At 42.9% G+C, this 26,843-nt stretch overlaps 5 protein-coding genes across 9 annotated transcripts; 4 read left to right on the top strand and 1 right to left on the bottom strand.

Moving 5' to 3' along the window:
* Nucleotides 1-7,109: 7,109 nt before the first annotated feature.
* On the top strand, nt 7,110-11,552 carry LOC4341693 (probable protein phosphatase 2C 58). 3 transcript variants are annotated; one of them, NM_001421671.1, is made up of 12 exons: nt 7,110-7,384; nt 8,138-8,268; nt 9,076-9,139; nt 9,233-9,341; nt 9,434-9,587; nt 9,978-10,103; nt 10,193-10,316; nt 10,387-10,463; nt 10,568-10,620; nt 10,764-10,818; nt 10,907-11,109; nt 11,202-11,552. In NM_001421671.1, exons 2-12 carry the CDS (start codon nt 8,152-8,154, stop codon nt 11,224-11,226), a joined length of 1,107 nt encoding a protein of 368 aa, NP_001408600.1. In that variant the 5' UTR covers nt 7,110-7,384; nt 8,138-8,151; the 3' UTR covers nt 11,227-11,552. The 3 variants fall into 3 exon arrangements, with proteins under 3 accessions (NP_001408600.1, XP_066167269.1, NP_001408601.1); XM_066311172.1 differs by having other exon boundaries at nt 7,110-7,380; nt 11,202-11,528; NM_001421672.1 differs by having other exon boundaries at nt 7,124-7,376.
* Nucleotides 11,553-12,152: 600 nt separating this feature from the next.
* Nucleotides 12,153-15,773, top strand: LOC4341692 (uncharacterized). Of its 2 annotated transcripts, none has more exons than XM_015788350.3 (3): nt 12,153-12,315; nt 12,395-12,873; nt 14,250-15,773. In XM_015788350.3, exons 1-3 carry the CDS (start codon nt 12,201-12,203, stop codon nt 15,102-15,104), a joined length of 1,449 nt encoding a protein of 482 aa, XP_015643836.1. In that variant the 5' UTR covers nt 12,153-12,200; the 3' UTR covers nt 15,105-15,773. The 2 variants fall into 2 exon arrangements, with proteins under 2 accessions (XP_015643836.1, XP_015643835.1); XM_015788349.3 differs by having other exon boundaries at nt 12,374-12,873; nt 14,250-15,711.
* A 312-nt stretch (nt 15,774-16,085) lies between these two features.
* LOC4341691 (uncharacterized) lies at nt 16,086-16,741 on the bottom strand. The gene is made up of 2 exons (XM_015788353.2): nt 16,553-16,741; nt 16,086-16,464 (listed from the first exon to the last, which is right to left on the bottom strand). The coding sequence occupies exons 1-2, from the start codon at nt 16,673-16,675 to the stop codon at nt 16,345-16,347; spliced, it is 243 nt and encodes an 80-aa protein (XP_015643839.1). The 5' UTR covers nt 16,676-16,741; the 3' UTR covers nt 16,086-16,344.
* A 725-nt stretch (nt 16,742-17,466) lies between these two features.
* Nucleotides 17,467-23,847, top strand: LOC4341690 (NADPH HC-toxin reductase 1). Of its 2 annotated transcripts, XM_015788351.3 has the most exons (5): nt 17,467-17,721; nt 17,805-17,983; nt 19,246-19,458; nt 19,901-20,289; nt 23,441-23,847. In XM_015788351.3, exons 1-5 carry the CDS (start codon nt 17,583-17,585, stop codon nt 23,595-23,597), a joined length of 1,077 nt encoding a protein of 358 aa, XP_015643837.1. In that variant the 5' UTR covers nt 17,467-17,582; the 3' UTR covers nt 23,598-23,847. The 2 variants fall into 2 exon arrangements, with proteins under 2 accessions (XP_015643837.1, XP_015643838.1); XM_015788352.3 differs by lacking the exon at nt 19,246-19,458.
* A 495-nt stretch (nt 23,848-24,342) lies between these two features.
* LOC4341689 (NADPH HC-toxin reductase 1) lies at nt 24,343-26,478 on the top strand. The gene is made up of 5 exons (XM_015785459.3): nt 24,343-24,501; nt 24,631-24,803; nt 25,078-25,308; nt 25,398-25,777; nt 26,133-26,478. Exons 1-5 carry the CDS (start codon nt 24,357-24,359, stop codon nt 26,293-26,295), a joined length of 1,092 nt encoding a protein of 363 aa, XP_015640945.1. The 5' UTR covers nt 24,343-24,356; the 3' UTR covers nt 26,296-26,478.
* Nucleotides 26,479-26,843: the final 365 nt, after the last annotated feature.

Genomic DNA, 26,843 nt, shown 5'->3' with positions numbered 1-26,843 from the left:
TGGAATGGAATCGGACGTTGGCTACGGCGAGAAGATGCCGCTGCCGATGGCGATGGTACATCACAGTATCACGCGAGCGCGCGCCGCCGCCACGGCATACATGCGGCGCCCCCAAACGGGTCGGGCAAACCTGGAACGGAGAAAACTTCGGTAAGTTTTTTTTTTCCTCAAACTTTCAGATTTATAATCACCGGACCATCTCGAGATTTATCCATGAAAAAAATTGTTAAAAAGAATTTTTCACACATATCACTAGCTAACCAAACCTTAATTAAATGCATATTTTATATAAGTTACATCATAGTTATAGTGTAGTTGCAATGCAGTTACAATATACTCTCTCTGTTTTAGGATTCATGATATAAGACGTTTTGACTTTGATAAAGTTAAACTGTTTCAAATTTGACTAAGTTTATAGATAAATGTAGTAATATTTATAATACTAAATTAGTTTCATCAAATCAATAATTGAATATGTTTTCATAATAAATTTATCTTGGATTGAAAATGTTACTACTTTTTTCTACAAACTTGGTCAAACTTAAAACAGTTTAACTTTGAACAAAGTCAAAACGTCTTATAACCTAAAACGGAGGAAGTAATTATAAAGTAATTACACTTTAATTATAGTTACATCTAAAAGTTTTTGATTACTAGCCATCGTGAGTACAAGAGAAGCACCAAAGAAGACACTACGCACGTTAACTTTGCTATTGGTCTGGGAGATCTGGAACGAAAAAAATCGGAGGACTTTCCAGCACAAGGAGTTGCCGGCGTCAAATCTTCTATCCAAAATAAAAGAGAAAGCAAAAACGTGGAGTCTTGCGGGTGCGAGAAGCCTCGCTGCCTGGCTGTCGCTGTAATTAATCTTTTCGGCACGGCTGCAGTCCTATCTTTGATTTTGTAAAGTTTCTTTTTTGTACAGTTCCCTTCTTCGCTATTCAATGAAATTAGCGGCCTCGTCGATTCGTTAAAGAAAAAGTTTTTGATTAAAAAAAAACTTGCGTCGGTTTTTTAATACTCCCACCTGGAATAATCCTCTCGGATTTCACAGGAATTTCCGCAAGAACACAGCTCATGATTTCCAATCTATGAATTTGAAGGACAGCTAGGTAACTACTATTACTTGCTGGGTTTTTTAAAATGCGACGAATTATTCGCGAATTTAGCGAGAATTGGCTATTGGATTATCGGGCTAAAGGGTTGACGGATCTTTGTTGCGGCGGTAGCTGCTGACCGGATCGACTTGCTGGACCAGACGGGGGGAGCCAATGCCAGCCAATGCTGCAATGGCTATGCGAATTTCGGTTCAGAATATTCGGAGCTTTTCTCCTGGAGATGCGATCCTCCTCCCTCTACCCGTTCAGCCAATCAGCCTGTCTGATCCTATTACTCTCTCCTAAGCTAACAGTAAACAAATACAGTACTAACTAGACAGCCTTCTGTTAATTAATCAACTCTGCGCGATCAAGTGCACGTCCTTTTTTTTAGAAAACAAAATACAGGATGATTACTGGTATGTGTTCTTCTTCCTCGCCGTTGTCTGTTTTTTTGACAACCTTCCAATCACCACCTACTCCTCCAACTACGTTATACTCCTGGCTGAACTTGTTATGCATCGCTGCATCAAGCGTGCCTATGTAGTTTTAAATTCTTCCTGCTCCTGCAAGCATGCGTGCACTTCGCACGCTGCCTGCCATATGCCCGAAGAAAGGATTAAGTTCATATGAGGTCCCTTAACTTGTCAACGAATCCGACTTTCGTCCTTCAACCAAAAAACCAGATACAACGGGTCACTAAGCTGTCAAAACCAGAGTAGATGAGGTCCCTTGGCGGTTTTGGTTGACGTGATGCCTACGTGGCTAATTTGACTTGGTCTTCATCTAATGTGATATTGATGTAGCGCTTACATGGTAATTCGATCCAGAAAAATAATAAATTCGTGGGACCCACATGTCAGTTTAACACATAAATTAATAAAAAAAATGGTGGGGCCCACGTGGGCCCCACCATTCCTTCTTGGCTCTCCCTCGTCATCGTGGCGGAGTGGCGGAGCGGCAGCGGTGGAGGTAGTCGGAGGAGGAGGTCGCCGGCCACATGTGAGTAGACACAGAATGAGGAGAGAATGAGAGAACAGGGGGACTAGGGGCGTCGGATCGACTGTAGATGCCAATGGAGGGCACCGGCGCCGGCGCAGCAAGACAGACGGCGAGAGGTGGTGTACGGAGCTCGCCCCCCGCATCCCGGTGAAGGCGTCGGGTCGGCGGAGGTGGAGACGGGCTCGGTACCCCTTGGCGGCGTGGCGTGGGGACGCCGGTAGCGTCGTGACGGGCAGCGGAGCCGAGGAGGTGGCCGGCGACGAGCAGGTCGACGGGCGGCCGGTGGAGGGTGCCGAGGCCAGCGCCCCGCCGGCCAGGACGACAGCGCGCGTGGCGGAGGAGTCGGGGTCGTTGTGCCCGGCGGCAGAGCCACGAGGCGGTGGCGGAGGTGGGTCGGCGGCTTGCTCCAGGTGCCGTCTAGGGCGGCGCGGCGGTCGGTGCTCGACGAGCAGGAACGGGAGCTCGTCCCCCCAGCCGCCGTGCGCCGCCTCCCTCCTCGCCCGACGGAGAGGACAGAGGAGAGGGGAGAGAGATGAATATAGGGAGTTGGGGTCTTGGGGAGAGAGAGGAGGAAGAAGAGGAGGGTGAGAATGACATGTGGGGCCCACGTGGGTCATACCATCTTTAAAATAATTTTTTAGTGCAAACTGACATGTGGACCCACAATTTCTAATATTTTCCAAATCAAATTGCACGTAAGCGCCACGTCATGTGAAGACCGAGTCAAAATAACCACGTAGGTGCCACGTCAGTGAAAACCGCCGTCCAACCCGCCATGGGACTTCTATTGCACCGGTTTTGACAGTTGAGAGATCCGTTGTATCTGGTTTTTCGGTTGAAGGACAAAAATCGATTTCGTTTACAAGTTAAGGGACCTCAGATAAACTTATTCCCCGAAGAAAACAACAGGTCTATCTAGCTAGGATATTGGGCCAATTTCTGAAGAGATGGGTGATATGGGCTAGGAAAAAGTCCACTTTGACTCCCTTAAAGACAGAATCTAATTCGTATACCTTAACCAGAAAACCGGATAGGATGACTCCCCAAAGTATTGAAACCAGTGCAATTTGACTTCTCTAGCGGTTTTGGAGGGTGGTTTTGCTGACGTGGCGGTGTTGACCTGGTCTTCCACCCACGTGGCGCTTAGGTGGCATTAAAATTTTAAAAATATCAGTGGGACCCACCATGTCATCCTCTCTCTCTCACGCCCTTCTTCCTCTTCCCTCTCTCCCCCTGATCTTTCTCTTTTCTTTTCCCCTTCCCCTTCGACTGTGGCGACGGCGGGCGGGACGATGTGTCCTGGAGTGGCAGCGGCGGCGAGCGGGAGAGGGCCGGAGCGGCCGCGGCCTCCAAGTGCGGTAGCGCGGCGTGGCTTAGCCCAAATCGAGCGACCGACAACCGATTGATTCCAGGAGCATCGAGCGATCGCCGTCGCGGCGCCTCGGCAAGGCGCCAGTGCCGCCGCTCTCGCTCTTTGGCCCCGCGCCTGCCTCCGCCTCCCCGGTCCGCACGCTCCACCGCCGCCGCTCCCCCAGCCCCGCGTGAGGCGTCCTCAGCGGAGGGCACGCTGTGGTGCGCCGTACGCCGCCGCCCGCCTCCAGAAGCTTGGTCACGCCTCGGCAGCGCCGTCGCGCTGCTGGTCCACCACCTCCCCCAACCCAAACCAGCGGGCGTCACCTCTCTTGTTTAGTCGATGCTCCACTACTGTGTTGGACGCCTTTGCTTGCATTTCAGTCTAACCAGTTTCTGAATTTTGGTCACATTACCAGTCGACAGCTTCAGGTCCATGGATTTGCATATTCTCTGAACTTTGCAGCATCTCTTTTGACTACTCCATTTTATGCCTGGTATGCTACTTGAGCTAATGATATGCTACCAAGCTTGCTTAATTAATCTAATCGTGTTACTAGAAAAATCATGGACCGTTTCAAATCTTCAGATAAGTATTTTTCTGACCAGATTTGGCCTGTCTCCACTGCGCTGGACATGCCGGGCCCGGAATCGTCGCCGGAGGCCCAGCATCTGGGCAGAGTGCAAACGGCAAGGCGAAGGTTTTGGGAGTACATCTCATCGTCAGGAGTGGAAAGCAGAGATGGGCAAAGGTTTTGGGAGTACGCCTCGGGCAGAATCCAACGGAGGAGAACCAGGTCGCCGTGCGCTCCGGGCTCATCTTCGTACCCACCGTTGCCGGCTTGCTGCTTCCGGGGCCTCGGCTAGGCTGCCTGCCAGCGAGGCTCCCTCTCCTCGAAGGCGTGCGCGCCGCCGTGCATGGTGGCAAGAGCCTTGGGCTGCACTGCTTGTGGTAGCAAGTAGGGACAGCGCTGGCCGGCACCACCCCGACGCAGATGGCCAGCCGCCGCCGCGCTGCCTTTGGCCATGCATGCTTGGGTCACCGTGGGAAAAAGAATAAAGAAATGGAGGGGAAAGAAAATGTGGCACTGACCAATGGGACCCACATGCTGAGTTAGCAGGTTGGACTAGGTCAACGCGCCACGTCAGTAAAACCGCCTAGGGAGTTAAATTACACCGGTTTTAATAGTTGGGGGCTAAAGATATCCAGTATTGCGGTTTAGGAATACGAATCAGATTCGGCCATTAGTTAACGGAGTCAAAGTGGATTATTACTATGGGCTACCACATTCTAGCTACGGGGACATTTGGGCCTGTATAGCTAAGCTGACTAGGAATAAGTCTGCTTTCTGTCCCTCATCTTTCCATCGAGTTTAATTAACACTTCTCTTAGTTCGGCTGCAAGGGTACCTAACTCATCTCCCTCATGTTCCGCGTGTACACTTTTTAAACTATTAAACGGTATTTTTTTTAAAAAAAAATTATACGAAAGTTGCTTAAAAAATCATATTGATTCATTTTTGAAAAAAAAACAAATACTTAATTAATCGCGCGCTAATGGACCGATTCGTTTTCTGTGCGCTGGAGATATATTTTTAATTGCCTGCAGCGAACACAGCCTAAACAGCAATGCGAGAAATCTTCACCCTTATATTAGAAAAACTGTTTAAGTTAGACCCCATAAAAATATGGATGATTGTTTTGGATGACATGACATTCAAGTGGACCTTTTAACTCTTCCCACTCTTCCCTGTTTCTCCACCTCTCCCCTCTCCCCCAGTAGCTCACCGCACGGGAGAGAGGCGGAGGCCAGCGAAGCCATCCGCGGGAGACGGCAGCAGCTGTGCGAGGTTGGTGACGAGAGGGCTCCGACGGTCCACGACGACGAAGGAGGAGAAGATGAGGGAGGCAATGGAACCGGCGAGCTCGAGGTAATTGCACAGCGTTGGGCCAGGCCCATGGTGTTCCTCACATCACCACCCAACAGTCCGACACTCACCCAACTGCACCGCAATTCAGCGCCTGAAAAATTCGTTGAAGAACGCAGTTATTACGCAGATCCGACACCCAAACTATGCATCACGAAACCGTCTCTTTTCCTACTAGTTGCGTTTTTCGTGCAGCGCATGCAAGTGAAGCCTTGTACCGACCGGCTCCTTGCTTTGACCACTTCACTCTATCAGTCTATCTACTACTAATATCTGTCAGCAAAGATCTGGCAGATCGTTTTCGTGACCCTTTTTATATTTCTCATGTTTATTCCATGGACGACTTGACGACGGATTGCACAATTGCAGTGTCATTGCTTGCATTTGCAAGGAGTGGATAACGCAGATGTATCTATATAACATATACATAAGTATACTAGCATAGTACACGATGATGTAAGCCAAGATTTTCTTAGGGGGTAAATGGGTAATCCAAGATCTAAATGAGCTTTTTTAGAGTATATATTATCTAAAATAAATTACTCCCTCCGTCTCAAAATATAAGCATTTTTAAAATAATGTCAAGTCAAATATTTTTAAATTTTACTATTAATAGGAAAAAATAAAAAAGATCACAAAATCGATGTTATTGGATTTATCATTGAACAAAGTATCACAACATACAACTGTTTTTATTTAAAACATATTACTTTTATAGAAAATTGTTAGTCAAAATAATATCTAAAAGACTGTGTGAAATTTTAAAAATGTTTATATTTTAGGAGGGAGGGGATTGATCTAAATGCGCATCGGTATAATCTGATACTCTCACGCACTGAACGAACGACTCACAGACGGCTGGTGATTGCTTTGAGATCTGTGCTCTCGCCACGTGTCAATCACTGGGCACAGAGGTGTCCTTCCGATGGCAGAAAAGACCAGATCCTATGATTTTTTCGAGTAAAGTCCATCGGTCCCTAAACTTGTACTGCTGTGTCATCCCGGTCCCTAAACTTGCAAATCGACCGTTCAGGTCCTCAAACTTGTTCGACTGTGTCATCCCAGTCTCTAAACTTGCAGATCACTCGTTTAGGTCCTCCAACTTGTTCAGTTGTGTCACCTCGGTCCCTAAACATGACGGTCTAAAAACTTTATATCAAAAAATAATTCATAACTTTTCATGTGAACTCTAATGATGACAAACTTTATATCAAAATTGTAGCCCTCGACGCGACCTACAACTTTGTAGTTGAAAAGTTTTTGAATTAAAACTGTTTAGGGTCCCAAAATATTGTTGCATGTTTATAGATTTTGAAATTTTAATTTTAAAATTACATTTTAGGACAAAAAATGACTTAAAATAAAAAAAATTCAACTACAAAGTTGTAGATCGCGTCGAGGGCTACAAGTTTGATATAAAGTTTGTCTTCATTAGAGCTCACATAAAAAAGTTATCAATTATTTTTAAATATAAAGTCTTTAGACTGTCCTATTTGACCCAGATGATATTCAAATCCAAGTTTAGACCGGAGTGACACAACTGAAAAAGTTGGAGGACCTAAACGAGTGATCTATAAGTTTAGAGACCGGGATGACACATGCGAACAAGTTTAAGGATCTGAACAGTCGATTTGTAAGTTTATGGACCGAGATGACACAGCGATAGAAGTTTAGAGACTGGTGATGGACTTTACTCTTTTCTTCTCCAACACTGTCCCTTCCCGTCTTTCTCCTCCTTCTCCCCTCACTCGTAGTCTCGTCTTCGTCTACTCCACCACCACCATCTCCTCTCCCTCTCGTCTTCCCTGGCGCGCGCGGCCGGCGAGCCGGCGAGCGGCGTCGCGGCGGTGAACTTCCTCGTCCTCGTCCCCTTCCCGACTCCCCGCCCCCCACCTAGCCTCCTCCCAAGTGAGGACTCCTCGCGCTCGCGCGCGCGCGGCCGGCGAGGGGCGACGCAGCCGGGGCCTCCGTCCTCTCGGCAGCACGAATTGAATTGGAGGTAGGTAGGTATGTATTCCGTTCTTCGCTCGTAGCGCCTTCTTCGCACCACTCGATTTCGCCTGCGTAGAGTGGAGATCCGTCCGGAATTTGATTGGTTTCACCCCCAATTAGCACCCCCCGTGTGCCCCCCACGTGAGGTGGATATACTGTACTAGTTGACTGCTACTAGGATGGACTTGCTTTGAATTTTCGTTGTAAAAATGTAAAATATACATGTATAATCCGTTTACTTTCTATGATGGTTTATCTTCATATCTTGGCTACGCTACAAAATGATACATCAAATATGGTATTGAACTAGTTTTGTTGTCGGCAGAATCGATTGTACTAGTTATAGGCGGACTTTGAAACACACATAGTATATATTGGCATGGTCGCAAACAAACCAAACCTTTTCTTCGCTGATTTTTGCTGCACCCTGATATGCTTTATTTGTTGTTGCATATACACTGGTGCTTTTGCAAAGTTTGGGTCTAGTGCTATTTCTGCTGAAAATGCTCTTTAATCTTTGGATGTGTAGCAGCGTAAAACTCTGGTTTTTCTTGTATGCAGGGGCTTTCAAGTTATTGTTTAAGCATTTTTTTGTTGTAATTTCTGACATATAAACTTGTCGGTATGCTAGAAAGAACTTTGGAACTAACTTTAGATTGCCCGTACAATCATATGCAAAGTAGATGAATGCCGCTTCATTCAAGTGTATTCTAGAGGGTTGTTAGTGCGCACTAGGCTTCTTTTCCTACTGACATATTCTGTTGTCAGGCACATTTGTAAAAATGGGAGTTTACCTTAGTACCCCCAAAACCGAGAAGCTATCTGAAGATGGCGAAAATGATAAGCTTAAATTTGGACTCTCATCTATGCAAGGATGGCGTGCAACTATGGAGGATGCTGTGAGTTTCTATCCATTATTCCTTAATGTTGCTTACCACTTTCGTATTTCCAGATTCCATTATTCGATGGATACCTCCAGAATGTTAGGAAAATGTAAACTCCAGTGTCTGTACAATGGATAGAGTTTCTTTTCCAATAGCAAAGTTGTCATTGAGGTTAGTTGAAGTCCATATACATAACAAAATAGTTGAAATGATATTTGATTAGCGGTTCAGAGGTGATGACTGATGAGATAAGTAACATTTATATGTTTGTTGAATTTTGGTCCTAAAGTAGTGATATCTTTTCATACATTTGGTGGACTTATTTTAAATCAGCAAAATCATGAATCAACTGATGATTTCCAGTTACCATTTTAGCTGAAAAAAGATCTGGTGTTGAGGTAACCATGAGTCCATGACAAATACATGTGCACGTGCACGCACACACAAAAGGACCTCACACTTTTCCTGATTTTACCACGGCAGTTTATTCTCCAGATGTTGGATGTAGGCATCTTAGAACTTGTTTGGCATATACTCCATACTGAACTATTGCCTATACTGGATGTTCAAACTAGCTAGTAGCTACTGAAAATATAATCTAGATATATCCATAATAAGTCTTGATCACTACCATTAAAGCAGAAGCTATGGCTAATATTTGGTGACTTATTTAGTTCTTTAGCATAGACTAATAAAATATTGCCACCTGGCATGTCCAGTTGACATCTTTTTATAAGCTAAAATTTCCTCTGTTTTAATTCAGCTGTGATTGTGTTGGCTCATTTTATAATGCAAACTCTAATTCTGCATGCAATGTTCCAGCATTCAGCTTTGCTAGATATCGATAATGACACATCATTCTTTGGTGTTTTCGATGGACATGGAGGTATGGTTACCTGTAGAGAACAGTTGCTCTTCTTTACTCATGACTTTTTGAACATTGGACTAAAACAAACATCAACCTAATACCTTGTCTCAGGAAGAGTGGTTGCTAAATTCTGTGCAAAATATCTGCACAGAGAAGTTCTCAGAAGTGAGGCCTATTCAGCAGGTGACCTGGGCAATGCAGCCCATAAAGCTTTCTTTAGGTATAGGAAGCTTGAATGCCTTTTCCCTCATAACCAATTGGCAATTTTCTGTACAATTGTTTATAACAGAAATAATGACCGCATCATTTCAGAATGGATGAGATGATGCGAGGTCAAAGAGGCTGGCGAGAACTACAAGCACTTGGAGATAAGATAAACCAGATTAGTGGCATGATAGAAGGCTTGATCTGGTCTCCAAGAGGCAGTGATTCAAATGATCAACACGATGATTGGGCTTTTGAAGAGGTACTTGTGCACTTGGCATGAATTGACTGATCAAACATAACATAACATGCAATCTACATTGCAAGATGGTGCCTTAAGCATTTGTATAACTTAACGCTCATGTGTTATGACTAGACATATGGTATCCACCTTCACTAAGTGTTTAAAGTTGCAAAAGGGCAGTTATATATACAGATCAGAGAACAACTTTAAGTTGTTAAGATTCACACATGGGGCTTATGATACCAACAATGAGAACTCTTGACAAGCATATGAATATTTTTTGTCCTCGTTTGCTATTGTCATGTTGTGCGGTGCCTGTAGCAATGCTATCATATTGGTGTTTCTTCATATTTTCACAGTTTGACATTAGGTGCTTCATGTAGTCTTACAACACTTTTTTAATACCAGGGGCCACACTCTGACTTTGCTGGGCCAACCTGTGGGAGCACAGCTTGTGTTGCAATAGTAAGAAATAGCCAACTTGTTGTCGCAAATGCTGGTGATTCCCGCTGTGTTATCTCAAGGAATGGTCAGGTCTGTCATTGTTGTTCCTCAGAGACTTGTACTACACTTATATGTAAAGATGCAACAAGGATCTCATTATTGCTCTATCTGTAATATAGGCATACAATTTATCAAGAGACCACAAACCAGAGCTTGAAGCAGAGAGAGAAAGAATACTAAAAGCAGGAGGGTACATACAGATGGGACGAGTAAATGGAACTATAAACTTGTCAAGGGCAATTGGTATGTTCTGTACTTGCTGTTCTGTTCATACTGATTACATGATGCCTTACACATGCAAAGATTTCTGTAGGTGACATTGAATTTAAACAGAACAAGTTCTTGTCTCCTGATAAGCAAATGTTAACTGCAAACCCTGACATCAACACAGTAAGCACTTCAACTTCTAACATTGTTTTAAATTGTCCCAGCTACTATACCATGTTATCGTTTCCTTCCTGATGGTATTTTATGAAACTTATTTGGTTTTGTAGGTGGAGCTTTGTGATGATGATGACTTTCTTGTTTTAGCATGTGATGGCATCTGGTAAGCCCCTCTATCAACGGGTTCCATAATTGCTATCAGTGTAATAGCCTATTATGCTACTTTGCACAAGCTATTAGCTGCAGTTTTACAGTTTCTTTGGCCAGAACTCAGAAGTAACCACCATATACTCTGACCACAAACAGGGACTGCATGTCTAGCCAACAGCTGGTTGATTTCATCCACGAACACATAAACACAGTGAGTAACAGTTTATTTCTGTAATGTTAAAGCTTATATGGGATTTCTTGGTCTTTGGCAATACTTGAGGCATGGAAACAAAATGCAGGAGAGCAGCCTTTCTGCGGTATGCGAAAGAGTGCTAGATAGATGCCTGGCTCCATCAACTTTGGGTGGAGAAGGATGCGACAACATGACAATGATCCTAGTGCAGTTCAAGAAGCCAATTAGTCAGAACAAGAATGTCAGTCCTGCGGAACAATCAGCTGCCGACAAACAACCAACTGGAGACACACATTGGTCTGAGATTCAGTGAGTTACCTTCTTCAATGCAGCTGACGATCTCTTTCATTCATAATCGATTTTTCTACCCACACATACTAACCCTAAACTCTTGTGATCAGTGTGACCGAGGAGAGTAGCTCGTGATGTTCTAGCCCGATAAAACCGGTACACCAAAGAACACCCAGTGTATCCTGATGCGATATCGCAATTGGCTAAACAGGCATAATTCACGAAATTTCGGTGTACATACCAGCCTCGTTAAATTGTTGACACAGCGTTTACACCCGTGGCCATTCATGTTCTGCTGCATTAGCAGCCAATCAGTTTGTTATTCTCCAAAGCTCCAGTTTGTAATTTCCGGTTGTGATTTCATCTCACCAATCCTCTTCTAACTACTGTACAAGTGTACATTTTGGTGGAAATGAGTTACCTGTTGAGTGTACTAACCACTCGTAGTGGTGCTGTGCTCTTTTGATCTTGCTCGTATGGCTTTATCAGATTTGCAGATTTGTCAGATACGCACTCAGGCAGTAGTCCATTTGCACCGTTGCAGGTTGTGCAAGTTCAGTATGGCGAGAAAAATTCGCGAGAAATTAAATACTCCCTCCGTCAAAAAAAAGACAAATCCTAGGTTTTTATTTCCAACATTTGACCGTTCGTCTTATTTAAAAAAATTATGAAAAAAATTAAAAAGATAAGTCACGTATAAAGTACTAATTATGTTTTATCATCTAACAACAATAAAAATACTAATTATGAAAAAATTCATATAAAACGGACATTCAAATGTTGGACACGGAAACTTAAATGTTGGACACGGAAACTTAGAGTTTGTTTGTTTTTTTTAACGGAGGGAGTATGTTTCTGCCATTAGTGGTGTTTTAACGGCAATCTTCTGATTACCGGCGGCTGCAGTGTTTTCTGATTGCCGGTATGGTTTGAATTTTTCAAAACGTTTCCGCAAATTACGAGATTCTATATCTTTTTCCGATTTTTAAGCCGAGCAATGGCAACAACTCACAGCAGTCTCTTCTCTTCTTCCACCTCGAAGCGCGGCCGAGGAGAAAGCCACCGAACAGTGCTGCGCAGTGCGGCGCAGCGCCGCCGCGGCGAGGGCCATGGAGTTCCGGTTCCGCGCCGGCGATCGCAGGCATCGACCTCCCTCCGCCGCGTCCGGGCCCTTCTCCGACACCCGCCGCGGCTACTTCGTCGGGGCGGCGCAAGCCATGCGAGGTAATTAAGCAGGGGCTGGATAGAGCTGTGATGTCGAGCTCTCACTCGTCCCTGACAGGTTCTGCCACCCCCCGCGCAGGCGCAGTGGGGCACTTCCGCGGCGGGCTCCGGCCGCCGCCGCCGCCGCCGACGCCGTTCGGGTGGGAGGAGGCCGCGCGGCTGGAGCGGATCATCAGCGAGGAGGTGGGGCGGCGGCTCATCGAGAAGGAGGTGGAGCGGCGGCTCATCGAGGAGGACGTGCGCCGCGAGGTCGCCTTCGCCCACGGCCTCCACGTGCTCCCGCACGATCCCTTCCCGCGACCGCCGCCGCCGCCGCCGGAGATGCCGGTGGGCATGCACCCGCACCCGCACGAGCCGCCGCCACGCTTCCAGGAGTTGGGGGCATGGGAGGGATTTCGACCTCGCCGGCAGCACGCCGGAGTCGCTGCTCCGCTTAGGTTCGGGCAGAGGATGCTCCTTGGTGGCGCGGAGAGGAGGTGGTCGCCGCCGCCGCCGCCGCGGCCGAAGCCGAAGCACAAGCTCGTGCTGCGGGAGATCGAACCTGGGGAAAGCTCCGAGGTTTGCACCAACTAGTCTTTTTACTCTGAGTAGCAACAAAATGACATCCCCTTCGTTCTCCTCAACTTTTATTTCCCTATTTGGCATAAAGCACTGATACTGATACCTGGTTCTGAAATTCCTTTACCACATTTCTCTTCTGTCACTTGGAAGTTCTGATTACAGTATCTCTAGATGGTAGCTTTCTTCCATTTTAGCTTGTGTTGCTATACTCTTGATGATAAAAGAACATGTGAGTAAATCCTTGTTATGTAGAGTGGTCATTGTTTTTGTTGATTCAGGGGAAGTCCAGGAGTAGATCTAAGTACTGGCTGCAATACATCTCATATAGGTAGAAGGGTTTTTTATTTTCACCTTGATAGTCATTTTGCAATAATGAAGAACTGTGGGGGGACACTTATCTCAAGGTTTAGGTAAAAGTTTTAATTAGATTATAAGATTTCAAGAGATTGTTGCCCTTTTGGACCAGAAGAAATTTCTGAAGTGAAATTTATTGTTTAGCCATGAGTGAACTTGGTGCACAGAGATGTCATTTGGCCCTTTGGAACACATGAACATTCTGAGGTAAAATTTATGATTTAGGAAGATGGGCTAAACTTGATAGAAGAGATATAATCCACATTTGTTGGGAAAGAAGTGCTGAGCAGGCTGTAGTAACCTGTTACCACTTTTTTTTTGGCGAAGATCGCTGGCCCAATTTATCAAGAAGAAGGGTAGGAAACGGTAGAACAGCACCATCAAGGTGCCTTGAATACAGGATTTTACTCAACACACACATACCACTTACCACCAGGGTTAATCCTATCGGTTAGGCCGATTTGATTGGGCCTCACCGAAATGCCGAAATTTCGGAAATTTCGATCCGAAATTTCTGAAATTTTGAACAAAATTTAGTTAAATTTGAACAAATATTACCAAAATGCATGAAACAATTGAAAAAATTCAGCCGAAGTAATATCGTATAGGAGGGGACCGAAATTTCTGAAATTTTTTGGAAATTTCGGTCCGAAATTTCCAACCCTGCTTACCACTGTTTTTTGGTTGTTGGAAGTGCTGGCATAGTTTACTGGGGGTATGAGGTACATCATACAGGGTTCAGAAGGGGGACTAGGGAATTACTTGTGGATTTCAGTTTCTACTTGTAGCAATATAAAAACCTACGGTTAGTTCTTTATCAAATTGTTTGGTCCCTCTTGCCCTTTGTTGTTTGACATCAGTGTTCTCTATCCAATATCCACACATTCATCTGGTAGATATCCCTATAGAAATATTTTCAATCAAGCAAATGACCATGACATGCTTTTGTTCTAGAGCGTTATTTTGAAGCAGTCAGATGCATATTAAGTTTTTAGCTGAGCTGAAATATCCTTTTTCAGGTTCCTTCAGAAACAAAACATTCAGAAGCAAAACCTTTGGAAACAAAACCTTTACAAACAAAGGTTTCAGGAGTGAAGAGGAAAGTAGATGCAATTCCTGCAACCACTCGACCAGGGAAATTACAGAAACCAGCCCAGGACTGGAGCTGTGCACTATGTCAAGTGAGTGCAACTAGTGAGGGAGCTCTAAATGAACATCTTGAAGGGAAAAGGCATAAGGCAAAGCTGGCTCATTGTGGAGCCAGCAATGCGATTAAGGATGGCAAAAGCAGCCTGAAAGAAAAAACTGCAAATAAGGATGATGCAGGCCCTAGTGATGCACCTAAGAAAATATGCATCCAGGTAGATGGAGCAATGCATGAAGTTGTTCAAAAAAGCAATTACCTGTGGTGCGATCGCTGCAAAGTCAGGTGTGACAACAACGTGACCATGGCTGACCATCTGCGGGGCAAGAAGCACAGTGGTTTAAACAAGGTTTGGACATCAATAAATGCTGTCAGAATGAACAAGAAAAAGGAACAGTCGGCTGCTACATGGGAAGAAACGGTGAATGAAAATGAACGTACTGAAATACCAGTGGAAGCTAAGGATGACAGCGCAGGCTTGTCCACCGAAGAAGACGAAACATGCCATTATGAAATTCCAGTGAAAAATAGTAAGAATGAAGGCACATACTTGGCCACTGAAGTAGATCAAAGTGACTCTGAAATTGAAACTCCGGTAGAAATTATGAGAGAAGGCTTGAACATGGCCACCGATGCCACCGATGAAAATGTCCGTATGGAAGATCCACTGGAAATCAAGAAGGAAAACCCCGATGAGACAAATCTTGCGCCAAAGGAGGAGCAACACTAACACCATAGATTGGTGTTTTGCTTGACTTCTTCATTAATTAAGACAAGCTTATGCCAAACATATGCCCGTTCTCTCTTCAACATATGGAGCTCACAGGGTAACAACACTACTTAGGGATAAATTTTTCTTGTAAAGTTGTTTGGCTACTGGTAATCAAGTTAGGAACCATGCAAGTTGTTTATGAGTTGTGCCCTCTGTGCCTAGCGCCATAGATGACTTGCAAGATTTCTAACTTGAGTGCCAGTGTCCAAGTAATTTTGCATGGAACATTTCTCCCTAATTTGTGTAGCTTGTTATTCTGTAAGGTGCATATGTTACCAGAATGGATAATTTGCATGATCTCAGAGAGAAACTGATGTGGGCATGCGAAGTATTTTCAGCGAGTTCAATATCTTAGCCGCCTCTATGCTACTGCTAGTTGCATTAGTTTTGATTGATGCTTGGCAGTGACCAAGCTGAGCTGAGTCCTGTCTATATAGAGGTGACGAGTTGCTTAGCTCCCTGTAACTGTACTTCAGTTATTAGTTTCTTCGTAACCTGTTTTGTCCTGGTAGGAACTTAAGTTATTGGTTTCTTCATAATCTGTTGTGTCCGGGTAGGATCTTAATTTCGAGGCAGCTTTATCTTTTCAGTTTTAAAATGCATGTGCTCATTCAGGTGTTTGCTGGTGTTCTGCACTTCTCTGGCAATCTTTAGTTTGTCGTATGGAACCGGTTGCACTCACGAGAAGTTGCAAAATCACTATATTATAGCATGGTGATTGGGGGGCTTGTTGCATTACTTTATTCTTTGTATGACAGGAACTATCCATTCTTCGGCTGGACATTCAGGTTTTCTCGCTCAAAGGTAAGCATCAGAGATTTTCGTTTGTTCAGCATATCAGGTATAGTTTCAGTCTCTCTGTGGCTGAATTCTGTCTAGCTTAACATGCAGTAATGAATTTGCAATTTTCCGTAATGTTCTTAAAACCACCCTTCGATCTTCGAGACAATCCAGAATGACCATTATTACCAAACTTGCAGCTGGAGTAATTCATAAAGCTGTAGCTAGATTCTGACATTCCGTTACTTACATACAGAGACGAACAGGTAGAAAAATCGTGCGAGTGGCATACTAGCACACCATGTGACTACCATGTTCTTACAAGTTACAACTAGTTTTCAGATGTTACAAGCTACTTGTACGAAGCAAGAGCGGCTGAGCAGAACAGAACTGCGTCGCTGTGGCCATGCTGCGGCTGTCAGTCGGCGAGCTGCTTCTTCTTGGCCTCCGCCTCGTCGGTGGCCTCCACCTGCATCTTGGCCGCCCTCATGTCCGCCTCCGCCGCCTCCTCCTCGCTCCTCGCCGTCACCTTCCTCACCTGCAAAACCACACACACCCCACAGATCAAAAGCAGAAGCAGAGCAAACCTCACACAAAAGCGTGCCCAACCAAAAGCGAGTTTCTACCAGGCCAAGGAACGAGGCCCAGGCGTGCTGCAGCGACTCGCGCACGGAGATTCCCGCCGCCGCCGCCTCCTTCTGCGCCCTCGCCGCCGCCGTCGTCTCCTTCCTCCCGTCGCCGCCCTCCATCGTCTTCGCGCGATCCGACGTCCTCTGCTCCTGCCTCCGCTCCGCTGCTTGTGCTTGATATGGTATGCAAGGTACACGGTGGTCGCCGTATAAAAAAAAAAAAGAGAAAAAGGGTGCAGGAAAAGGATGCGGGCCGCCACGTGTCCCGCCGCCCCCGAGCTACGTGGCGGTTCGAGACGTTTGGAGAGAAATCAGGGAGAAAGTGGAGAAGGGGATGCGGCGCGGCGCGGCGCGGCACGGGGAGACGACACGTCGGATGGTTGGCAGGAGCAAAGAACCCGGGAAATGGCACTGTTACTGCTGGGCTAAATGTGTGCTGGGCCAACCAGGCCGGCCTGTCTGGTGTAGCAATGGGCTCGTGGCCTGGCTTTAGGCTAGCTTGTCAACGTCACCGACGCACGCAATTACTTCCTCTTACACAGAAGACAAAAAAAGTAGTTGGGAATGATTAAAGTTGGTTGAGTAAAAAAATATATTAAATAAATTTAATAGAGAATTTTTATGATTAATTGAGAATAGGAGATATATGAAAAAATAGCTTTGTTTTAGGTAGAGATAGCTACGTTTTAAAACGACGGTAGTAATCGACGTGCACAATATCACCAAGAAAAGCAGTTGTTGGGAATCCAGCTGATTGGAACACGAAGAAGATGAAAAAAAAATATCAGCTTATGGTTTTTAATTTATTTTTGTGAATTTTACAATCTTCTCCAAATCTTAAATTCTAAAATAAAAGCTGGATTATTTAGAGAGATTTTGACTTAAAAAAGCGGTTGCTGCTGAAGCTTACCAGACTTGTCCCAAGTCTGAATCAAAATATCAGATACAGCCAATCAGCCATGCGTACCAATCTGCACACAGTGAGCGGCGGCTACCCGATCTGGTACTGGTAGTAGCAGGAACGACGATGGCGGAGGAGTCAGGGAGGAGGAGCGGCGGCGGCGTCAGGGTGTGCGTCACCGGCGGCGCTGGGTTCATCGGCTCGTGGCTCGTCAAGAAGCTCCTCGGCGCCGGCTACACCGTGCACGCCACCCTGCGAAGCATAGGTACACGCGGTTCAACGCTCCGGCGCGGCGATCGATCCCCCTACCGCGCGTCGCGTCGCTGATTTGGTCGCGTGGTTTTTCAGGGGACGAGGTGAAGGTGGGCCTCCTGCGGCGGCTCGTCCCCGGCGACGCGCCGCCGGAGCGGCTGCGCCTGTTCGAGGCCGACCTCTACGACGCCGCCACCTTCGCTCCGGCCATCGCCGGCTGCCAGTTCGTCTTCCTCGTCGCCACGCCCTTCCTCCATGACGCCACCAGCACGAAGGTAAAAAAAAAAAAAAACAGAGAAAACTCTCATCTCACTCTAGTACACCCTCCGTCCCAAATTAAAAGATATATATTTTTTACACTTTTAATAATATATTTTAATCATTAATTTATCTCGTGTTATATTTTCAATAAATATAAAATTAGCATCGTATTAAAGTACTAAATCTAGTGATATAATATACTTAATACTTACATACGTATGGTTAGTATAATTATTAATAAAAAAGTTATCATGTTTGATTTTTTAAAAAAAACAGGACGGTCCTGTAATTTGTTACGGAGAGAGTACTATTTAATCGTTCTTTTCAATGAGGCAATTAATTAGTAGTCCTACACAGTCACATGGTTTGCTTTGATTGATGGCGTCGTATGTCACCGGGATTATATTCCTCTCCACATGGTTGAATTGGGGGAGCTCGCATAGCATGTCAGGATGTGAATGGTTAGGATATGGATTGAACATAAACTGTTTTGAGTGAGTTTGTTGATCTATGGTTTAATAGGGTCAATCTATCATGAGTCCATTATATTAATAGATTATCCATGGATATCCAAATGGATCGGTTACATTACTAGTAGAAAAAAAAACTCTTATTACATATATGCAAAACTCGGATCGAAAATTTTTGAACTCGTATTCACACTATAACAACTTATCGAATTCAGTCGAATTTTGGTGGGATAATTTATTGCACAGAGAAGCAAATTTGTGTAAATTTTGAGCCCTTTATATATATAGGGCCCACAACGCACTACTAATATACTAAGAAAATTTCATTATGTGTGTAAACTCGGACCCAAAATTTTAAACTCACGTTCACATTATAAAAACTTATTAAATTTAGTTGAATTTTTTAGAAATGATTTATTATATAGAGAAGCAACTTTATTCAAATTTTAAGCCATTTAGACATGCGAGGCCCACAATGCATTACTAAGACCCAAAAATTTTAGTTACGTGTGTAAAACTCGGACCTAAAATTTTTAAACTCGTGTTCACACTTTAAAAACTTGTCAAATTTAGTTGAATTTAATAGGAATGAATTATTATAGAGAGAAGCAATTTTATATAAATTTTTGAAACATTTATAGATGTGAAGTCATTTTGGGTTGAACCCCTTAAACCTAGGTTCTAGTGGTTTCATCCGTTTTATCCATTTATATTTTTGGTTCGACCCTAAAAATCCATTAGAATAAATTTACGGACAGGTTTTAAATGGATCGACCCTAACCATTCCCATCCTGAATCGCATGCAGTACAATAACACGGCGGAGGCGGCGCTGGACGCGGCACGGGTGATCCTCCGGCAATGCGAGGAATCCAGCACGGTGAAGCGCGTCATCTACACGAGCTCCATGGCTGCGACCTCGCCGCTCAAGGAGGACTCCACCGGCTTCAAGGACTCCATCGACGAATCCTGCTGGACGCCGCTCGCCGTCGACTACCCTTACCGGAGCGCACGGTTCGATGTAAAAAAAAAAGAAAAATCACGACGAACTTCGGAGATGAATTCTAATCACTCGAGTGAATATCCACTCATATAGTGCATATCAACTAAATAATCTTGAAAAAAATTCAAAAACATTTACAAGATAGATTGATATATAACTTCACAAACATACATGTTAAAATTCAATTTTTATAAGTCGTAATAAAAAATAACAAATTTAACTGTGAATATACGTATACTATTCAGAGTTTGATTTGTTATTTTTGTTATAACTTGTAGAAGCCGAATTTAAACTTGTATGTTTGTGGGGTGATATATTACATATAAATCTATCTTGTTAAATTTTTTGAATTTTTTTCATGCACATTTAGTTGACAGTGCAACAAATAGTTGGATGTCTACCTAGCTGTGATTAAAAGTGTTTCCCGACGAACCGACGATCTCAAAATCTATCTATGCAGGAGTACATCCTGTCGAAGCTGCTGTCGGAGAAGGAGCTGCTGGGGCACAGCCACGCTGGCGAGAGGCGGAGGCCGGCGGTCGAGGTGGTGACGGTGCCGTGCTCCGTCGTCGCCGGCGGGACGCTGCAGGGGCAGTCGACGACGAGCCTGGACTGCGTCGTGTCGCCGGTGTCCCGGGACGAGGGCCGCTTCCGGGCGCTCAGGCTGCTGCAGAGGCTGATGGGGTCGGTGCCGATGGTGCACGTCGACGACGTCTGCGACGCGCTCGTCTTCTGCATGGAGCAGCCGTCCCTCACCGGCCGGTTCCTCTGCTCCGCCGCGTACCCGACTCTCGACGACATCGTCGAACACTTCGCCGGCAAGTACCCTCACCTCGACCTCCTCAAAGAGTAAGTCTCCACTAATTCTACAAACATTATATCCAGAATACTCTCTCTCCCTAAATATTTGGCACCGTTAATTATTTTTAAACATGTTTAACTGTTTATCTTATTCAAAAACTTTTATGAAATTTGTAAAACTATATGTATACATAAAAGTATATTTAACAATGAACCAAATGATAGAAAACAAATTAATAATTACTTAAATTTTTTGAATAAGATGAACGGTCAAACATGTTTAAAAAAATCAATGGTATCAAATATTTACATTATATCCAGAATACTCTCTCTCCCTAAATATTTGGCACCGTTAATTATTTTTAAACATGTTTAACTGTTTATCTTATTCAAAAACTTTTGTGAAATTTGTAAAACTATATGTATACATAAAAGTATATTTAACAATGAACCAAATGATAGAAAACAAATTAATAATTACTTAAATTTTTTGAATAAGATGAACGGTCAAACATGTTTAAAAAAATCAATGGTATCAAATATTTACATTATATCCAGAATACTCTCTCTCCCTAAATATTTGGCACCGTTAATTATTTTTAAACATGTTTAACTGTTTATCTTATTCAAAAACTTTTGTGAAATTTGTAAAACTATATGTATACATAAAAGTATATTTAACAATGAACCAAATGATAGAAAACAAATTAATAATTACTTAAATTTTTTGAATAAGATGAACGGTCAAACATGTTTAAAAAAATCAATGGTATCAAATATTTACATTATATCCAGAATACTCTCTCTCCCTAAATATTTGGCACCGTTAATTATTTTTAAACATGTTTAACTGTTTATCTTATTCAAAAACTTTTGTGAAATTTGTAAAACTATATGTATACATAAAAGTATATTTAACAATGAACCAAATGATAGAAAACAAATTAATAATTACTTAAATTTTTTGAATAAGATGAACGGTCAAACATGTTTAAAAAAATCAATGGTATCAAATATTTACATTATATCCAGAATACTCTCTCTCCCTAAATATTTGGCACCGTTAATTATTTTTAAACATGTTTAACTGTTTATCTTATTCAAAAACTTTTGTGAAATTTGTAAAACTATATGTATACATAAAAGTATATTTAACAATGAACCAAATGATAGAAAACAAATTAATAATTACTTAAATTTTTTGAATAAGATGAACGGTCAAACATGTTTAAAAAAATCAATGGTATCAAATATTTACATTATATCCAGAATACTCTCTCTCCCTAAATATTTGGCACCGTTAATTATTTTTAAACATGTTTAACTGTTTATCTTATTCAAAAACTTTTGTGAAATTTGTAAAACTATATGTATACATAAAAGTATATTTAACAATGAACCAAATGATAGAAAACAAATTAATAATTACTTAAATTTTTTGAATAAGATGAACGGTCAAACATGTTTAAAAAAATCAATGGTATCAAATATTTACATTATATCCAGAATACTCTCTCTCCCTAAATATTTGGCACCGTTAATTATTTTTAAACATGTTTAACTGTTTATCTTATTCAAAAACTTTTGTGAAATTTGTAAAACTATATGTATACATAAAAGTATATTTAACAATGAACCAAATGATAGAAAACAAATTAATAATTACTTAAATTTTTTGAATAAGATGAACGGTCAAACATGTTTAAAAAAATCAATGGTATCAAATATTTACATTATATCCAGAATACTCTCTCTCCCTAAATATTTGGCACCGTTAATTATTTTTAAACATGTTTAACTGTTTATCTTATTCAAAAACTTTTGTGAAATTTGTAAAACTATATGTATACATAAAAGTATATTTAACAATGAACCAAATGATAGAAAACAAATTAATAATTACTTAAATTTTTTGAATAAGATGAACGGTCAAACATGTTTAAAAAAATCAATGGTATCAAATATTTACATTATATCCAGAATACTCTCTCTCCCTAAATATTTGGCACCGTTAATTATTTTTAAACATGTTTAACTGTTTATCTTATTCAAAAACTTTTGTGAAATTTGTAAAACTATATGTATACATAAAAGTATATTTAACAATGAACCAAATGATAGAAAACAAATTAATAATTACTTAAATTTTTTGAATAAGATGAACGGTCAAACATGTTTAAAAAAATCAATGGTATCAAATATTTACATTATATCCAGAATACTCTCTCTCCCTAAATATTTGGCACCGTTAATTATTTTTAAACATGTTTAACTGTTTATCTTATTCAAAAACTTTTGTGAAATTTGTAAAACTATATGTATACATAAAAGTATATTTAACAATGAACCAAATGATAGAAAACAAATTAATAATTACTTAAATTTTTTGAATAAGATGAACGGTCAAACATGTTTAAAAAAATCAATGGTATCAAATATTTACATTATATCCAGAATACTCTCTCTCCCTAAATATTTGGCACCGTTAATTATTTTTAAACATGTTTAACTGTTTATCTTATTCAAAAACTTTTGTGAAATTTGTAAAACTATATGTATACATAAAAGTATATTTAACAATGAACCAAATGATAGAAAACAAATTAATAATTACTTAAATTTTTTGAATAAGATGAACGGTCAAACATGTTTAAAAAAATCAATGGTATCAAATATTTACATTATATCCAGAATACTCTCTCTCCCTAAATATTTGGCACCGTTAATTATTTTTAAACATGTTTAACTGTTTATCTTATTCAAAAACTTTTGTGAAATTTGTAAAACTATATGTATACATAAAAGTATATTTAACAATGAACCAAATGATAGAAAACAAATTAATAATTACTTAAATTTTTTGAATAAGATGAACGGTCAAACATGTTTAAAAAAATCAATGGTATCAAATATTTAGGGACGGAGGGAGTATTTCACGTGATGATTGGATTGTTTGCGTTGAACTATTCTCTTTATCTCACATAAAACCAATATATGTCTCACAGAAAACCAACATACGATAAGATGTAATATTATCTAGTGCAACGAATTTAGATTAATGTATATCTAGATGGAGTACTATATAGTGTCATATCCTATTTTAGATTTGTTTTTGTTGGAACGGATAGGGATATCAATCATCTGAAAATAATACATTAGAGATGGGATTGATTAAATGTTGGAACTTAATTGGTGTCAGAACGGAGACATTGCCGAGCATTCAAGCTCACACTGATAAGCTGGGGGAGCTGGGGTTCAAGTACAAGTACGGAATGGAGGAGATACTGGACGAGAGCGTGGAATGCGCGGTGAGACTTGGTTGCCTTGATGCGTCCAAGCTTAGTTTACAAGGATGATAATATCATCCTGATTAGTGCAATTTACCATCATTATTGTGTTGGTGTGCCTCTTCAGGCGTTCTAATTACTATACTTAAAATAAAAAGGAGCAATGGAGCATTCCTTGGCGTCATTGGTTTACAGTCGTGTACTCGTGTACTACCAGCAATCTGAAATCTGAACTTCATTTTTCACTGTCACTGTGGTTTGTTGTCATGTATGTACTAAACCAGCAATCTGAAGGTCTGAACCTCATTTTTCGCTGCCACTGTTAAGGTGGATGATTAACTAACACTAATGGGTAATCTCCGGAGGCAAATCATCGATTACTTCGCTCGTATGGTTCTCTGACGGATAGCCGATGGATTAATGACTTGAATATTTTTGTAACCAAGTGATAATACAAATGGATTTACTAGAAAACTTTCACAAGGGTGTGTTTTTTGCGTTAAAATTGAAAGTTTTATTGAAACTGAAACGATGTGACGGAAAAATTAAAAATTTATGTGTGTAAGAAAGTTTTAATGTGATGAAAAAGTTAGAAGTTTAAAAAAAAAGTTTGGAACTAAACTCGGCCCAAGTTTTGTGCCTCTAAAACTTTCGCAAGTTTTTTTTCCCTAAAACAAATGGATTAATGACTGTTTGACTCGCTTGCTCACTAGTCAACGGTCAAATTTATTTTCCCTTCTTCTAAGAACAGTCAAACTTGATGTCTCGTGCTATAAAATACTGGCTGGTCTCGATCACATATCACCTGGCACTCGGGCGGCGGCGGCAATGGCGGAAGAGGGGAGGAGCGGCGGCGTCGCCGGAGACGGCGTCCGGGTGTGCGTCACCGGAGGCGCCGGCTTCATCGCCTCGTGGCTCGTGAAGAAGCTCCTCGAGAGAGGCTGCATCGTCCATGCCACGCTGCGAAGCATGGGTGCGCGTGTTGGTTTTGCTCGGTGATTCGATTTTGTGCTGCGATTTGAGCGAAATGGGGAGAGATCGGTGGGGGATTGGGAAGTTTAATTCGATGGTGGGGTTGAGGGTTTTGGTTGGTGGGATGCAGGAGATGAGGAGAAGGCCGGGCTGCTCCGGCGGCTCGTCCCCGGCGCGGCGGAGCGGCTGCGGCTGTTCGAGGCCGATCTCTTCGACGCCGCCACCTTCGCGCCGGCGATCGCCGGCTGCCAGTTCGTCTTCCTCATCGCCACGCCGTACGGGCTGGAGGCCTCCAACTCCAAGGTGAAATTTCCATGTTCTGTCCCTATTTTTATTTCTCATATGTAGATTCATTCCAAGTTGGAATTTCCAACTTCCATTGGGGAATAATAAACTTAGATTTGCTCATTCTGAACACGCGGATTGTAGGACGAATTCTTCTTTTTTTCCTGAAATCTTTCCTGAGATTAATTATGTTTTGTTCGATCGAGAAAGAAACCCGTTGAATTATAAGCTCATTAGCTCATCTATGTCGATTGGATCTTGTTGCTGCTCTGATCATATTTGTTGCTCCCAGTACAAGAACACGGCGGATGCGGCAGTGGACGCGGTGCGCGAGATCCTCCGGCAATGCGCGGAATCCAAGACGGTGAAGCGCGTCATCCACACCGCCTCGATATCCACCGCCTCGCCGTTGATCGACGTCCCCGGCGCCGGCGTCGGCGCCGCCGGGTACAGGGACTTCATCGACGAGTCCTGCTGGACTCCGCTCGACGTCGACTACCCACTCCGGAGCGCCCACTTCGACGTGATCTCTCCTCCTCTGTTCTTCCTCCTCCAATCAAGAACACGATGAAGCAAAAAACAGAAGAAACCAAATTAAACATTGTTTTGCAGAAGTACGTGCTGTCGAAGATGATGTCGGAGAAGGAGCTCCTGGGCTACAACGACGGCGAGGGCCGGGCGTTCGAGGTGGTCACCCTGCCGTGCGGCCTCGTCGCCGGCGACACGGTCCTCGGCCGCGCCCCGGAGACGCTGGAGAACGCCGTGTCGCCGGTGTCCCGGAACGAGCCGTCCTTCGCGTTCCTGAGGCTGCTGCAGAGGCTGGTCGGGTCGGTGCCGCTGGTGCACGCCGACGACGTCTGCGACGCGCTCGTCTTCTGCATGGATCAGCCGTCGCTCGCCGGCCGCTTCCTCTGCTCCGCCGCCTACCCGACCATCCACGACATCGTCGAACACTTCGCCGCCAAGTACCCTCACCTCGACGTCCTCAAAGAGTATGCCGATCTTTCTTTCTCTGATCAAGAACAAATGATTCAAGAAAGATTATACTCCACCTCGGATTCTAGCTTTGGTGGTGTTCTTTTCTTCTGGAGATGAAGATTAAGTCTTTTTTACGTAATTGAGGTGGTATTAACGTATGATTGATTGAGTTTTAATTATTACAAACTTAAACATAGATTAATATGATATTTTAGAGCAACTTTCATATAGAACGTTTTCAAACGTAACACACCATTTAGCAGTTTAAAAAACGTGCCACGAAAATCTTAATATTCATCTAACTCTTGTTGGATAAAAGAACGGGACCTTTCTTGTGCAATCTGAATTCTGAAATCTTGGCGGCGACAGGCCGGAGAGGGAGGTGGCGAGGGTGCAGCCGGCGGCAGACAAGCTGGGTGAGCTGGGGTTCAGGTACAAGTACGGCATGGAGGAGATACTCGACGGCAGCGTCGGCTGCGCGGCGAGGCTGGGTTACATCGACGCAGCCAAGCTCAGGCCGCAGGAAGGATGAATCTGCTACAGATTTGCAGGATGAAGAAGATGGATGATATTTGTTCGGTTTTGAACAAGTTTTTGGTGTTTGTTTGTAATCTCATGTGTTCTGAATACCTCTCTCATGTATCACATGACGCATTTCTGCGTCAGAGAACGATATTAATAAGTACTCCGTGGAGCTCGCTAGGCACTTGAGTTATCAAGCGTGTTTCATTCGGTAATTCGGGCTAATTTGCTATTGTTAGCACAAGCCTGAACTGGTATTACCATTTACCAACGCGTGATTTTTTTTGACTGATTTTGAGAAGATGAAAAATCTGGGAGGCAAAAAAAAAGAAGAATTTTCCACCATCGGTGACTTCGCACCGTTGCACGGGCACAAACCGTGAAAAATTCAGAGCTTAGTTTCAAACTAGCATCGCGTAAATTGCGAAGAAATCTCTTGGAGTATCTTGGGAATTAATTCAGCATCGCAACAGTACAAACCGGCCACTATCAACATTGAGAGAGAACCATGAGCGATTCCATGACGTCACTGATTACTTGCCTTGCCTCCTAGGCTAC

This window comes from Oryza sativa, chromosome 6 (assembly GCF_034140825.1).
Source record: "Oryza sativa Japonica Group chromosome 6, ASM3414082v1".
Taxonomy (NCBI): domain Eukaryota; kingdom Viridiplantae; phylum Streptophyta; class Magnoliopsida; order Poales; family Poaceae; genus Oryza; species Oryza sativa.
Note: the sequence above shows the minus strand (reverse complement) of the source record. Positions and strands in the feature narration are given on the sequence as shown.

Excerpts from the sequence above, each read along its gene's own strand:
- LOC4341690 (XM_015788351.3), top strand. The coding sequence starts at position 17,583 with ATGGCGGAGGAGTCAGGGAGGAGGAGCGGCGGCGGCGTCAGGGTGTGC. Across the intron at positions 17,722-17,804 it reads CGCCACCCTGCGAAGCATAG|GGGACGAGGTGAAGGTGGGC; the intron begins GTACACGCGGTT and ends GTGGTTTTTCAG. Across the intron at positions 20,290-23,440 it reads CACCTCGACCTCCTCAAAGA|AACGGAGACATTGCCGAGCA; the intron begins GTAAGTCTCCAC and ends AATTGGTGTCAG.
- LOC4341689 (XM_015785459.3), top strand. The coding sequence starts at position 24,357 with ATGGCGGAAGAGGGGAGGAGCGGCGGCGTCGCCGGAGACGGCGTCCGG. Across the intron at positions 24,502-24,630 it reads TGCCACGCTGCGAAGCATGG|GAGATGAGGAGAAGGCCGGG; the intron begins GTGCGCGTGTTG and ends GGTGGGATGCAG. Across the intron at positions 25,309-25,397 it reads TCCGGAGCGCCCACTTCGAC|AAGTACGTGCTGTCGAAGAT; the intron begins GTGATCTCTCCT and ends ATTGTTTTGCAG.
- LOC4341693 (NM_001421671.1), top strand. The coding sequence starts at position 8,152 with ATGGGAGTTTACCTTAGTACCCCCAAAACCGAGAAGCTATCTGAAGAT. Across the intron at positions 9,342-9,433 it reads GCCCATAAAGCTTTCTTTAG|AATGGATGAGATGATGCGAG; the intron begins GTATAGGAAGCT and ends GCATCATTTCAG. Across the intron at positions 9,588-9,977 it reads ATGATTGGGCTTTTGAAGAG|GGGCCACACTCTGACTTTGC; the intron begins GTACTTGTGCAC and ends TTTTAATACCAG.
- LOC4341692 (XM_015788349.3), top strand. The coding sequence starts at position 12,201 with ATGGAGTTCCGGTTCCGCGCCGGCGATCGCAGGCATCGACCTCCCTCC. Across the intron at positions 12,316-12,373 it reads GGCGGCGCAAGCCATGCGAG|GTTCTGCCACCCCCCGCGCA; the intron begins GTAATTAAGCAG and ends CGTCCCTGACAG. Across the intron at positions 12,874-14,249 it reads AACCTGGGGAAAGCTCCGAG|GTTCCTTCAGAAACAAAACA; the intron begins GTTTGCACCAAC and ends ATCCTTTTTCAG.
- LOC4341691 (XM_015788353.2), bottom strand. The coding sequence starts at position 16,675 with ATGGAGGGCGGCGACGGGAGGAAGGAGACGACGGCGGCGGCGAGGGCG. Across the intron at positions 16,465-16,552 it reads GGGCCTCGTTCCTTGGCCTG|GTGAGGAAGGTGACGGCGAG; the intron begins GTAGAAACTCGC and ends GTGGTTTTGCAG.